Source organism: Candoia aspera, chromosome 4 (assembly GCF_035149785.1).
Source record: "Candoia aspera isolate rCanAsp1 chromosome 4, rCanAsp1.hap2, whole genome shotgun sequence".
Lineage (NCBI taxonomy): Eukaryota > Metazoa > Chordata > Lepidosauria > Squamata > Boidae > Candoia > Candoia aspera.
In genome coordinates this window covers 51,428,497-51,443,089 of record NC_086156.1, presented here as the reverse complement: position 1 = coordinate 51,443,089, position 14,593 = coordinate 51,428,497, and the positions used below count along the sequence as shown (strand labels likewise).

Genomic DNA, 14,593 nt, shown 5'->3' with positions numbered 1-14,593 from the left:
ACATGAAGTTCTCTCTGCTGTAGGAGCTTGGTAAAACCCATCCTTAAAAGTAACAGTCCAGTGCTCCCAATTTATATATGGGCTGCACAAAGTCAACCAGGGAATTCCCAGAATCACCATGGGATTGCCATCAGGCACCACGATAAATTTTAAAGTCTCCCTGTGGCTGCCCATTTGCATCACTACATTTCCAGTGAAATGAGTTGCCGGACCCACCTGCCGTTGACCCGTCTAACTGGGTGAAAATCAAAGGCTGCTGGAGGGGAAAGCTAGGCAAGTCCAATGCAGCAACCAGATCAGGGTGGATGAGACACCTTGAACACCCAGAGTCAACTAGAGCCCAGACTTCCATAGTCTTTGTGCGGGAGCCCAACTTCACTTTCACTGCTAGAGTGGGGCAATCAGCACTCACCTTAGCGTCCTCATGCCCATCCTCCTCCACCTGCCCACAGGCGCTTTTCAGGGCAGGTGGCTGGCATTTCCCACCGGCTCCTTAGAGGCAACATCAGCCTCTCCTGAGAAGTAAATCTCTTCTTCTGCGTCAGCAGCCCCCTTGGCCGCTGTCATCCATCACGATGGGAGGGGGGGCATTTGGCCGGCACTTTTGTCGCTCAATCTCCAGCCTTGGTTTTTGGGCAGTCTGCTGCTCGATGCCCGACCTTTCCACATCAGAAACACTGGCCCCGCGTGTAGCACCGATCCCTCTCCTTGTCCCATGTTCTGTAGCCTGATGGGGCAGCCATTGCCCTGCTTCGGGGTCCCCTCATCATGGTTGGTGGTCTCTTGGGCTGTCTGGATTGCATGTAGGTGCGCTGGGCATGCTCAGCCTTCCCGGCTAGACAGATCCAGTCATGCAACGACTCTGGGTTGTCTCTGCATAGCACCCATTTTAGGACGTCCCGACTGAGCCCTTCTTGAAACCTTTCTATGAAGGTTGACTGAGACCAATCGGGGACCTTGCCTGCCAAAGCTTTAAATTCCAGGGCATAGTCGGCTACTGACCTGTGGCCCTGGATGAGATCCTTTAGAGCCTCCTTAGCTCTTGCCTTGGCCAGAGGATCCTCAAAATGCAGCTTTGGGTGTGGTGGGGCCCCAAGTCACGGTAGTGGTCCCTCTTCGGGGCGGAGATCCATCCCGGAGCCGGGGGGGAGGATGGGGGATGGTTGCGTGAAGCTGGGACTTCCGTCGTACCTCTTCTGGCCACCCACCGCTAAAGACAGGTTTCTTAACAGATACTCCATTGATTCCATTTTTGCCTCCAGTACTCTCAGCCTCTCAGGGGTTTGAGATTCCTCCCCCTGTCGCACGTCAGGCTGTCTCCCCATTGCTACCATGGTAGATTCCACCTCTGGGGTCAGCGAGAACCGATATCCTAACAGCCAGGAACCACGCTGAGACAAGGAACAGGTCTCTAGTGTTTTATTGCAGCTACATAACAGGAAAATCCTAACAAACTGAAGAAGCATGGGAAAAACCCAGACATATAAACCCCAAAGGTTAAGGCGGGCCCAATCTGTGTCTCTTGGAATGGCTACCTAATTCCTCAGTGCTACGCATGTGCTTTACAGCCTGGATGGGAGCCCCCTGCTCGCCATCCTTACTCATGACAACCGGTGCTTCCAGGATGCCTGGGACACCCCTGGCTGGGGCTCTCCCATCGTATCCCAGGTAATCAGCTCCACAGGCGGTCCGCTCGGTGCCGGTTGCTCTGGTTCTCCCCCATCGCTAGATCCCCCCAGCTCAGGGCTGGAACTCAAATCCTTCTGTTAATATGAAAGTTCGGGGGGGGGGGGTCGGCTCTCTACTCTGGATCGTCGATTTGGGTAACGGGTTAGTCAGCTCCTCAAGTTCCCTGGACACTAGTTTCGACTGCCATCGCTAACTGCTTCCCTCACAAGAATTGATCTTGGTAGGAGCTAACGGTGTACTTTGGTTCATTCTCAGCTTTATGTGATGGTTGCCTATTCTAAAACACTCTCAGACTCACAAGCAGGAGCTTAATAATATCTGGTTTATTTAAGAATAGTATGCAAATACAAAGAAAGCTGAGATTGAATGAAAGCGTGCCAAAATTAAACTAAAAACCCCCAATACAAGTGAAGTCCCCCCCCCCGTACAATCGTCTCAAATTCACAATCCCAGGTGCTCCTAATGAGTTCTGCTGATCAGTGGGAAAAGACCTTGAACAGAGAAGATAACCCAAACACATTCCATCTAAATGAACACAGATAGAGAGCTTGGTACAAGGTCCCACAGCAGCTCCGTCCCAACCAGAAACGCGCGTCAGCACCTTGGCATGTGAAACGTTACGATGTACAATGCACATTGAAACGGTGAACATGACAATAAGTGAAGTAGGTAAAAGACGGAAAAGAAAGTCTGTTCTGATTTTAGAATTGCCACGAACTAGAAAAGATGGAACTAGAAGAATGTGTTCTGGTAAGAGTCATTTATGCAATGCCTTTGTGTCAAATCTCAGTGAAGTATTTAATGGCAGTAAAGTGCTTAATTAAAGGATGGCAAAGTGCTTCAGAAGTCCTTTGTCCACTGCTATGTTAACAGGAGTTTTTTTCCTTTTTAGATTACAAACAACACATTGATACAGCTTTCCATTCATTGCCCTAAACTGCAAGTATTGGTAAGTTTCTCATTATTAAATTGGTTTGAGGACTGTAAAATAAGCTATTTTCTCTCTCTCTCTCTTTTTTTTTTTTTTACTGAAATAGTTCAATTTCAAAGCCAGCTTTTTCAGTTCACATGCTTCATTTCATCTTATCAATAGACAATGCTTGGAACTATGCAGTTGAAGATTCTTTTTGCTACGCAGCTGTTACGAATTCTGGTTTGAAATAAGTTTGAGGCTACATTTGTGGCAGCAAAGGTGGAAGCAAATAATTCATTTAGTCTATTTTCTCTTGTTTGTATATAAATGAATAGAATTTGAAGTTGGCAGAAACCATGCTTACTCCAGAGTCAAAGCCTTTAATAAGCTAATAAATTAACATTTTTTTTCTTTACCTAGCTCATTTCCATCATTGGGAAACTTACTGCAGCAAACACTGTACCTGCTAAGATATCGAACTGAATATGCAAGGAAGTCATAGTTTCCTATCAAACAACATAGAATAGTTTTGGCAACTCAAACTAAACAGGGAAGGGAAGGAAGAAATGGGACAGATTAAGTAGAGCTGCACTTTCACATTCCTATTGGAATTCAGAAGGTCTGGATTTGAGCCTTCATACAAGAAGTGGAGACCCATTGCTTCTTGCCCCCTCCTACATGGACAATATGGAGGATATTAAGGGGTCGGGCTTTCCTTCCCAATATCCCACAGATGGATATCACCCAACCTGCCCTTTCTTCCATTAGATTTAATTTCCCACACCTGGTTTGGGCTTTTGTATTACTTTAACTAAAAAAAACTCCAGATCAACGAATCTAGGCCTCATGGATAGTTCTGCTTTTCTCAGTGAAAACAGGACAGAAGTAACTTGTATTGAAACTGAAAGACCATTTTTCCAGTGGATGGGAGGAGTTGTCTAAGTTAGGATGTTTGCCTTTTCTGCATGAGAGGATATACCTTTTCAGACTCTGAAAATTTTCAGCTAAATTCCATGTGTTGCTTTTTGTTTTAGAGCTTGTCATACTGTAGCTGATCATAGATGATGGTATTCTGCATCTGAGCAACAGCACATGTGGACATGAAAGACTCCAGGTACTGGAGCTGGACAGCTGTCTTCTAATCACAGATGTGACTCTAGAGCATCTTGAGAACTGCCATAACTTAGACAGAATTGAGTTATATGACTGTCAGCAAGTCACCCGTGCAGGCATCAGAAGAGTATGTACCATACAGCTATATTAAGTGTCAAGGAATCCCAAGATAGCCGCCATTACTTTTGATATCCCCTAAAGCCTTTATCTTAAGACGCAAATTCTCAAACTGTGGGTCATGATCACCAGAAGATCATGAGTGCATGGGGTGGAGATGGGGATGCAAGTTTTAAAAAACCTGATCAGGCTTGCATAGGCAAAATAGGCAAAAACCTGATCAGGCTTGCATAGGCAAAATAGCAAAACTTGCCACAGACTTTACTTCCTGCTTTAGCTGCGCAAACCCAATGTGTGGGCATACCCAAGCTAAATAGGAGCAAGTTTTGACACCACTTGTTTTGCAAGCAGAAGGGTTGTCACACCTCACTCTGGGGTTTGCTTCCTGTTTTGCCTGCATAAACTGGCAGAGGAGGTTATGCAGAGGAGGTTATGCTTGTGCAAAGTTTGAAAAGGCCTGTGATATTTAGGTTACCATTTCATCATTAAAAATAAATGATGCTTTTTTTTCTTGTCCAGTCCAAACCACAGTGAAATCATTAGCTTTATTTGGGGGGCAGTGTGGGGACAGGTTACACAAATTCATTTTATTTGGTCATGTAATGCAAACTTTGATACTCCCCATCTTAACACATATTGGTGTGATTATTCTAAACATTAATTCATAAAGAAAAAACCATTTCAATTTGAAATCAGTGGTAGGTGAAGTGAACTTGTAACAGAAATAGTTTCCTTTTTCTTACTTCCAGTTCCATGATAAAGATTTCTAGAAAAGTTTAGTAGCTTACCTTTTGAAAAATCCCTATCCAGAGGTGGGAGAAAAAATGACTCACATATTTTATGTTTTGCTAATTCATGAATTGAGGACAAAGACTGCTGCAGAGACTGAAATACTCTTAGATCAGTGTATCTGGAACTTGGCAACTTTAAGATGTGTGGACTTCAACTCCCAGAATCCCCCAGGTTCTGAATGTAACATTCTATGTCCCTCTTCCCATTTCAGATAGAAAGGAAATGAGGAAGCTTAACATACATAAATGTAATGGCATGGAAGAAGTTCCTTACAGCCTCCACAACGGGATCCTGTCAAGTGTCAAACTCAAGAGACTGCTGAATAAGATGAAGCTGAGTAGCCCCAAGTCTGCTTGTTTCAACTTTTCTTCAGAGGAAGAATAATAAGGAATAGAGGCATATGCAGTATTCAGATCCAAGGCAGGCACCTTGTTGTACCTGTTGGCAGCTCCTTGAAAGAGCCATGAATTATCCACACTAGTTGTACAGGAGGTGTTAAGGAGGTGAAAACAGCAGTTTGCCTGATTCAGGTCTAAAGACTGCACACCTCTAATAAGGAAGATAGATATAATTCCCATCTAACTCACTTCCTCTCCCATGTGACAGAAGCACAATTTGAGGCTTTAGAATACCTTCAGCAAAGTTCTTATTTTGTTCAAGTAACCTACATAAAGACTGACAAGATGGCAGTGATAGTTAGCAAAGTAAGGATGGTGTCAAGAAAGCCTTTTTTTAAAAATGATAATTGGGTGTGATCAAATTTAAAGCCGTTGCTCTGGTTGGATACATAGTAGCATGGAAAACCATGAATTGCATGACCAATTCTAACCCTGTTGGCATTTATTTATTTATTTTATTTCCTATCCCGCCTTTACTATTTTTATAAATAACTCAAGGCGGTGAATATACCTAATACGCCTTCTTCCTCCTATTTTCCCCACAACAGCAACCCTGTGAAGTGAGCTGGGCTGAGAGAGAGTGACTGGCCCAAGGTCACCCAGCCGACTTTCATGCTGGACTAGAATTCCCGGTCTCCTGGTTTCTAGCCCGTTGCCTTAACCACTAGACAAAACTGGCTCTCCAGAGAAAGACACAAATTCCCATATGCAACAGATAGGCTGATAATAAAGTAGCCACAAATATTACTTTTTACAGTTTTTCTTCAAATTGGTATATCCTCAAATGCACTGGGACTACAGCTCCCAGAATTCCTGGCCAACATGACTATTCATATGTTTGAAAGGGGGTTAGTAGATTTTAGTTACCTAAGATTCCACCTGTGATTTGTGGACTGCTAGGTGGTTGAGAAATACAACCTCCTTAATGATTTGAATAAAATGACTTTTTTCATACAATTAAGATATTTAACAGTGCTAGTCAATAATCGCACCAAAGTGCTTTGGCTTTTTTAGAAAAAAAATGGTAGGGAATCACAATCAATGGAGCCAAGAATAATCTGGATCATTTAAGCTGCTATTGGCCTTGGATGTATTGTGGAAAAATTGACATGGGCAGAAAGAAATAAAGTAGCCTTCCCCAACCTAGTGATTTCAGAGTTGGAGGCTAGCCTATTGGCTTCTGTCAGCCCTTGTCTACACAAAGAAGACAGTGTTAAACCAGATTTACTTTTGGCTCCAAAGTTCATTCCATGTTGAACAAAATGCACATTTATAATTTTGTCTTACCTACTGGTGGGAGTATAGTTGGCTTAGCATGTTGACCTCCATTTTTAGAGTTTTAGATAGAGTTCAAGAAAACTGAAGTTGTTTTGCAGGCTTTCTAAAGGCAAAGCAAATAGACCAGTAGTTGTCCTTGATGTAATAGCGTAACACTTTACTGCTGAGGCAGATAAAGCACTAAGAAACACCTTTGGGGTGACAACAGGGGAAGGGAAAGTGGAAGAACTGCAGCTCATCTCTTTTGGGGAACAACATTTAGCAGCTTTCAATTAACCTGTAGTCTGGAAGGCAGCCATCTAAGTTTCCATTCACTCATTCTCAGAATCAGCAGCCTTGGGTGCTGATCCCAGGAGGAGTTCACAAAAAGTACCATTCTATTTGTCCTTAAGTAAAGAAGGATTTCTGTAAGACTTAGGAGGAAATGGAAATTATACTCTGATTTCTGAGTCACACACATTTGGCTTTCCTCCTCTATCAGGACTGGTACCTTATATCCTATTTTACAGCCTCTCTTGCTACAGTTCATATGAGTAGACTAATGTAGCAGATCTGATGCTGAGAGAAAAGCAGGGAATGCAAGATTGAGTGTCTGAGATTAGTAGCCGCTTAGTGGTATAGTCTAGAGCCAACTTGTTTTCAGGATTCAGTGGCAGCAGTCTAGTACAAAGGGGTACTCCAGATCAGGTGACTATAAGTCAATTTGAGAGTCCTAGAATGTGGTTGGAGATACAAATGAGACACCTACAAGATATTCAGAGAAAGTCTCAGCTACAAGCAACATGGAGGGCAGGTGGTGTGTGTGTGCATGTGTGTGTGTGTGTGTGTATGAGAATAATAAGCACAACAGAGTATCTCCCCACTCTACCAGAGTTTTGATTCTGCTAGTCCTTAACATGAGATGCTCACTAGAACTTTGTAGCAACAGCCTAGATGCTACCACTCTCATGGAACTGAAGGAATAGATGCCAACAACTCACCACTCTGGCTGGGTTTGCTTTAGGATAAATGGCCCCCTCAAGCTGCTCTGACACCTGGCTGGGATGGCCTAATCTTGTCAGAAAGAGAGCATCAAAAAGAGACCGCTGCTCTAAGGGGAAGACTCCTGGGTCCCCCCCCCCCGGGCTTTCACCTGACCAGGGGGTTTGGAGGGGATTTCTAGACTCCCCGGCCCTCATACCTGATGGGTCGGGGTTGGACGGAGCACCCTGGACAGAGCAGCGAGGGGCAGCGGACCTGGCCGAGCCCTGGCGGTGCGAAGCGACATGGCGGGTCCTGGAGGTTTGGCGGCGCAGCAGATTGGCAGCGCGTGGGACTCGGGGGAGGCTCAAATGGCATGAGGGGCATTGGCGGGGTGACCCCTGGGAATGCTGGATGGTGGCCTGCAGTGGCCTGGCGGCCTGGAGTCACGGGGGAGCAGCCTGACAGCGCGGTGAATCGACGGCGTTGCAGGCCAGCTGACTGGCCTCAGTGGACCAGCCTGGTGTGACGGTTTGGCGTCGCGGCAGATGGATGGCTCAGTGGTGCGACGGCCGAACTTTGGAGGGCCAGCCCAGCGGAGCAGTTCGGCAGCGCAGCAGACCAGTGGCAAGACAGATCTGCAGACCCACCTTGGAGGGCCAGCCTGGCAGAGCGGGTGAGCGGTGCAGCAGCCCAGCAGCGCAGCGAGCCAGCAAAATGAGCCTGGAGGCCCGGTTTAGTGGAGCAGATCAACTACCAGCCAGATAGCAAACTGCATGGCTGACCAGGGAGAGCCCGGGATAGGCCTAGGGCTATAGGCCTTGGCGTTGTAGGCCCGAGGACGTGGAGGGAGCTGGACAAGGTGATCTGGGCCATTCCCTCCCTACCTGCCAGAAACGGTGGAGAGCCATTGGGGCCCCTCTAGTGTGAATGAGGACTCCCTCCTGGGGTGAGAGATGAGGGGGGGAGTCAGGAAGTGTCTGACAGTGTGGGAGAGCACTCACCTCCTGAGTGAGAGGCAGGAGGTGAAGGGGAGCAAATGAGATGCTCCTGACCGACCGGTGAGAGAGGCCGAACAGGGAGCATTGTGATTGAAGAATGAATGGGTGGGTGATGGCTGGGCCCAGATGGTGCCGAGAGCGCAAGCTGGTGTGCCAGAGGGCTTGCCATTGCCCTGTGGGTAACTGTGTATGTGTGAGGGTGTGTGAGTGGATGGAGGGACCTCTACTCCAAGCGGGAGACTCTGGAAGCGCTGGAATGGGGCTAGGTGGATTTTGAGCCTCTGGGGGCTGCAGGGTGGACCATACTATTGAGGTGGTGACAGATAGGGGACAGTATGGTGGGAGCCGGAGGGCAGGCCATCTTCGGGGAAGACGCCCCCGGTGTTTGTTACCGGTGGCGTGTTCCAGCCCTCTGCGCTCAGACCCAGGCCCTGGTCAGCAGACCCACAGGGGCCCTGGTCTTCGGCTGTTGCTACTTAACGCCAGGACTGTTAACAACAAAGCCCCCCTCATAAGTGAGTTGATCACTGAGGAGGGGGCAGACCTGGCATGTATTACTGAAACCTGGCTGGGCCCCAAAGGGGGGGTGCCCCTTTTGGAAATGTGCCCGGCCGGGTTTACAGTATGGCACCAGCTGAGGCTCCAGGGCAGGGGGGGAGGGGTGGCAGTTGTCATCCAGGAGTCTCTGGTGGCCTTCAGGGGCCCTGCCCCACAAGTGGCTGGTTGTGAGACCCTGTTTTTCATGTTGGGTGTACAAGAGCAGTTGGGAGTGTTGCTGCTGTACCAGCCTCCCTACTGCGTGGCAACCTCCTTGCCTGAGCTGCTGGAGGCCATCTCAGGGTTGGCAGTGGAGTTCCCCAGGCTTATGGTTCTGGGGGACTTCAACCTGCCTTCCCTGGGGTGGGCCTCTGAGGCAGCTCGGGAATTCATGGCTACCATGGCAGCCATGGGCCTGACTCAGATTATTCGCGACCAAACTCAAGACAGTGGCCGCACCCCGGATTTAGTTTTCTTGTCGGAGCAGTGGCAATGTGACCTGAGAGGAGAGTTACAGCTATCCCCATTGTCATGGTCAGATCACACCCTGGTGGCCTTGAGATTCTCTTATGCCATCCCCCTCTGCAGGGAGGCAGGACCCATTCGATTGGTCCGCCCCCAGCGACTGATGGACCCAGTAGGGTTTCAGAGGGAGCTGGGGGTTATACCCAGGGATCTGCTGCATGGTCCAGCGGAGGCCCTGGCCACCACCTGGAATAGGGAGGCGGCTGGGGCCTTGGACAGGATCGCACCTGTGCGACCTCTCTTGCCTCATCACACTCGATGCTCCCCGTGGTTTATGGAGGCGCTGAGGGTTTTGAAGAGGACTAAGAGACGTCTAGAGTGCCGCTGGAGGAAGACAAAGACCGAATCCAACCAAACACTGGTTAGAGCCACTATTAAGGCCTACCTGGTGGCGATAAAAGCGGTGAAGCGTCAATACTTCTCCGCTCTTATTGCGTCTGCAGAATGCCGCCCAATGGCCCTATTTAAAATCACTCAATCACTTTTGGGGAAGGTGGGTGCAGTGACCCACCTACAGGGCCATGCAGAGGAGTTCTCGGGGCATCTGCAAGACAAAATTGCTCGGATCCGCTCTACGCTAGACTCCAAGCGTGAGGCAGGTCTGTGGAGATACCAAGGGATCATACTTACCATGTTATCTGGGAACAGTTTGATCCTGTTGAACCTGAGGAAATGGACAGGATCCTCCAGACAGTAAATGCCACCACTTGCCAATTAGATCCATGTCCCTCCTGGCTGGTGAAAGCAGCTCAGGAGGTGACATGTGGTTGGGTCCAGGCATCCTTGAGGGAGGGGGTGTTTCCAGCTGCCTTTAAGGAGGCACTGGTACAACCCCTCCTCAAGAAACCATCATTGAACCCTACTGTACTGGATAATTTTCGTCCAGTCTCCCACCTCCCCTTTTTGGGGAAGGTGGTTGAGAAAGTGGTGGCATTACAACTCCAGAGGATTCTGGAGGAAACGGATTATCTAGACCCCTTTCAGTCAGGTTTCAGGCCAGGATATGGGACAGAAACGGCATTGGTCGCACTTATGGATGATCTCTGGCAGGAGTGGGATGGAGGCAGTGCATCCATCCTGGCTCTTCTTGACCTCTCAGCAGCTTTCGATACCATCAACCATGGTATCCTTTTGGGTCAGCTCAGGGAGTTGGGGTGGGCAGAGTAGTTTTGCACTGGTTCACCTCCTTCCTCCAGGGCCAGTCCCAGTCGGTGGTGATAGGGGGGGAGAGATCCGACCCTCGACCTCTCCTTTGTGGGGTGCCGCAGGGCTCAGTCCTCTCTCCTCTCCTATTTAACATCTACATGAAACCGCTGGGCGAGATCATCCGTCACCACGGGATGAGGTATCATCATTATGCCGATGATACTCAATTGTCTATCTCCATCCCGGGTGAGGTAAGTGATGCTGTGACTGCCCTCTCTTGGTGCCTGGGGGCTGTAGGGGTCTGGATGGGGAACAACAGGCTTCAGCTGAACCCTGGTAAGACGGAGTGGCTGTGGGTTAAGGGTTCCTCCATATCCAGGAGTCATCTTTAGTTCTGGATGAGGTTGCACTGCCCCAGACAGACCCGGTGCGTAACCTGGGGGTCCTCATGGAATCATGGCTCCTGCTGGAGGAGCAGGTGGCAGCCGTGGCCGGAAGGGCCTTTGCACAGCTTCGTGTTGTGCACCAGTTGCGCCCTTTCCTGGATCGGGAAGCCCTTCGGACAGTCACTCATGCCCTTGTTATCTCCCATATAGACTACCGCAATGCGCTCTACATGGGGCTACCCTTGAAGAGTATCTGGAAGCTTCAGCTGGTCCAGAATGCGGCTGCGTGGGCTATTTTTGGCACCCCTAGAAGGGCGCACATAACACCTTTGCTACATGAGCTGCATTGGATACCAGTTTGCTTCCAGGTCCAATTCAAGGTGTTGGTTATCACCTTTAAAGCCCTACATGGCATGGGACCAGGTTACCTAAGGGACCGCCTCTTCCCCATATCATCAACCCGTCCCACCTGCTCATGCAGAGAGGGCATGCTGCGGACCCCGTCAATAAGAGAATTCCATCTGGCGGGGTCCAGGAGGCGGGCCTTCTTGGCAGTAGCACCCACCCTTTGGAACATCTTGCCCCCGGAGGTAAGATTAGCCCTATTGCTTTTAGCCTTCCGGAGGAAGTCGAAGAACTTGCTCTGCCACCGAGCTTGGGGCAAGGAGGAGAATCGACATACTTGGGGTTGGCTGGTGCTTTGAAGTGCCCCTCCTACATGATGGTTGAAGAGATCATAGCCATCTGGTTTTTATGAGCTGGGGTAGTCAAGAAATTGTTTTGGTTTTTAATGGGATTTTATTGGAATTTTATTGTGTTTTTATTTGAGTTTTTATTGTATATTTATTCTGTGTTGTAAACTGCCCAGAGTTCCTCTGGTCGGAGGAGATGGGCGGTGACAAATTTGGTAGATAGATAGATAGATAGATAGATAGATAGATAGATAGATAGATAGATAGATAAATTTGCAAGACCTGATCTTCCTTATCAGAGATGAGAGAGGAAGAATGGCAAAAATAGGGTTCTGGTGATGTGTTAATACCTTGACTTGTTAACATATCACTGGTTTCCCAGTTAAACAGATGATGCTGATACAGATTTTTTTCTTGTATTGTAATACCACCACTTTTTCCAGTCCCTATCTGGGGAACAGAAGGATTCTTTCCACTGAAGAGGCAACTCTTGTTATGGATACTACCCGTAGTGCATGGTGACCCCACAGTATGTCTTAAAACAGTCATAGGAAGAGTATGTTTCTCTCCTTTCACCTCCTCTGAAGGCAAGGCTGTCCTTCAGTAGGAGCTTTTGGCAATGGGCTTGGCAGATACAACTCAGTTCATGGTCTTTGGCCCTGGTGGTGAAATTGGAAGTCAATTTTATACCTGAGGACTTATATTGCAGGCATTTTTGAATTTAGAAACCAAGTTACTAAAAATAATGCAATTTAAATGTAGGCAATTTTACAGAATCCCTCTACAGTGTAGATGTGATTTAAGATACATTGTAGCAGGATTTTTTTTTTAACTGTACTGAATTATAAATAGTAATCTGATTATTAGATTTCATTAAGACCGAGTTTCTATTTACAGGCTTACCTACCTGATGTGAAAGTTCATGCTTACTTTGCTCCAGTAACACCCCAACTTCTGCAGGAGGCAGTTGACCGCAACTCTGCCGCTGCTGCATTATCCTTTAAGCGGTGAACAGCACACTGAGGATGCTTGATCAGAAAAAGAATGATGGGGACACCCATTTACAGCACAGTTTAAAATTTCAATTCTGTTATGATTCCTGTACAGAATTTAAAATCTCTTTTAAAATTAAACTCTGATGTTGATTTGGAATAATATGGCATTTTGGCATTGCATTACCAGAAATGCTAATGTGTAGACATCAAATAATTCTGCTGACTGAAGGTAATAAAGGCCAACTGTCCCACAATTGAGTGAAGGGACATTTTCAATTTAAGTATCATGTTATGTTTAGGTAAAGGTAAAGGTTTCCCTTGACATAAAGTCCAGTCGTGTCCGACTCTAGTGGGCGGTGCTCATCTGTTTCTAAGCCTTAGAGCCGGCGTTGTCCGTAGACATTTTCCGGGTCATGTGGCCAGCATGATGACACGGAACGCCGTTACCTTCCCACCGAAGCGGTACCTATTGATCTACTCACATTTGCATGTTTTCGAACTGCTAGGTGAGCAGGAGCTGGGACTAGCAACAGGAGCTCACCCCGCCGCGCGGTTTCGAACCGCCGACCTTCTGATCGGCAGCTCAGCGGTGGGTAAAACAATCAACCCAATTTTGGGGTTCATATGATATACTGATAACAGAGACTGGGATTGTACAACAAGCAAGCCTAAAATGTGGCTGGCTGGTTGTTTGTAAATATAGTGTGAATACAGTTGTTTCCCAAGGTCAAATATAAGGAAATTTTTCTTCAAGAACTATAAAGGATTTTTTTAATGCAAGAAAGAAAAGGTATATTTGTCTTTCCTGAAAAACTATTTAAGTAAATGGACAGTAAAAACAACTTTGGGCTAAAGTGGAGATTATATGACCCCCAATGATATTACTGAGTTAGAGGAAAGGGTCATTTTTACTTTTATTTTAGCAACAACAAAATCTTCTAAAGCCACTAGCATAAATTGGATATTTCAGCAATGTGATCTGGGGTGTTTGGGGATCATATGTAGCCTATTATTTATCTTATGATAGAATATAATTTTTTAAAGTCCAGTGCTTTAGATGAACACAAAAAGCTTAAACAGAAAGTCAACTTAGTAGGAACACTTCAAGTACTTTAAAATTTGTATCATGACATCAATGTAAACAAACGTTTAGAAATATCAAAATCTGGAACTTTTAAATGGTTAAGAAAAGTATTTTGAATTTGGCATACTTAAATTAGAGCAGATGTCATCTCTCCAATGCACTTTGTGGCATTCTTTTGTTTCAGCAACAGTGCTTCCTATAATTATTTCTAACATTCTCCCATGCTAAGTGTAAGAACTGACACCTGAGCCCCAATAATGACCTGACTCGTGCACAACTGGAGTATGCAGAATTCAGATTTATTGAGAGCAATGTACAGATCAGAAAAAATCTGCAATTGAAGATTCCTGCCTAAACTACCTAATTAAAAATGAGCAGACACCCCGCTCCCCCACTTACATATCTTCCCAGCTAATTCCAACTGTTAGGCATGCCAAGCACAGATGTCTCTGCTGGTACAACCTTGACGTCTCCCCTTAGCCCAAACAGGATAGTTTCACACTCCTTGATGTTCCCCCTCCCATCTGGTTCTTGACACGCGTTGACTCATCATGGCAGATGAACAGGATCAGAAGATTCATCACTCATCTGATTGTGGAATATGACAGACTGCCCCTCCTGAAAAAGAAAACACAATCTATACAAAAGTTAATATCTCAGCTTTGCCAGTGATTAATTACAACTGGAAAGGAGGTTAAAGGGTTGCAAAGAAAGAGAACAGAAAAGTTAGTCTTTAGGTTTATGAGGATATTTAGCATGGAATTTTCTCAGTAGCTCTGGAGCATGAACATGTTTACTGTCCACCCATTTGTGCTCTGGAAAATGCTTCCAGTGGATCTTTCATATCCAGATCAAACCTTAAGCTGCCAATATGATGCCACTTTCTTGACTTCGTCACTGGCCAAACACAAATCATTTCCAGTGCATACTATTGGTAATAATCGGCAGGTCAGCAGGTGGGCCGAAT

General features: G+C 46.7%; 1 protein-coding gene across 1 annotated transcript; it reads left to right on the top strand.

Annotated features, from left to right (window-relative positions):
• The first annotated feature begins 2,415 nt into the window (after window positions 1–2,415).
• FBXL2 (F-box and leucine rich repeat protein 2) lies at window positions 2,416–12,595 on the top strand. Its single transcript, XM_063301951.1, is given in 7 exon segments — window positions 2,416–2,439; window positions 2,582–2,638; window positions 3,637–3,649; window positions 3,652–3,842; window positions 10,981–10,986; window positions 12,445–12,490; window positions 12,493–12,595. Coding segments are annotated over 7 exon segments (396 nt in total). The 3' UTR covers window positions 12,552–12,595.
• The last annotated feature ends 1,998 nt before the right edge of the window (window positions 12,596–14,593 follow it).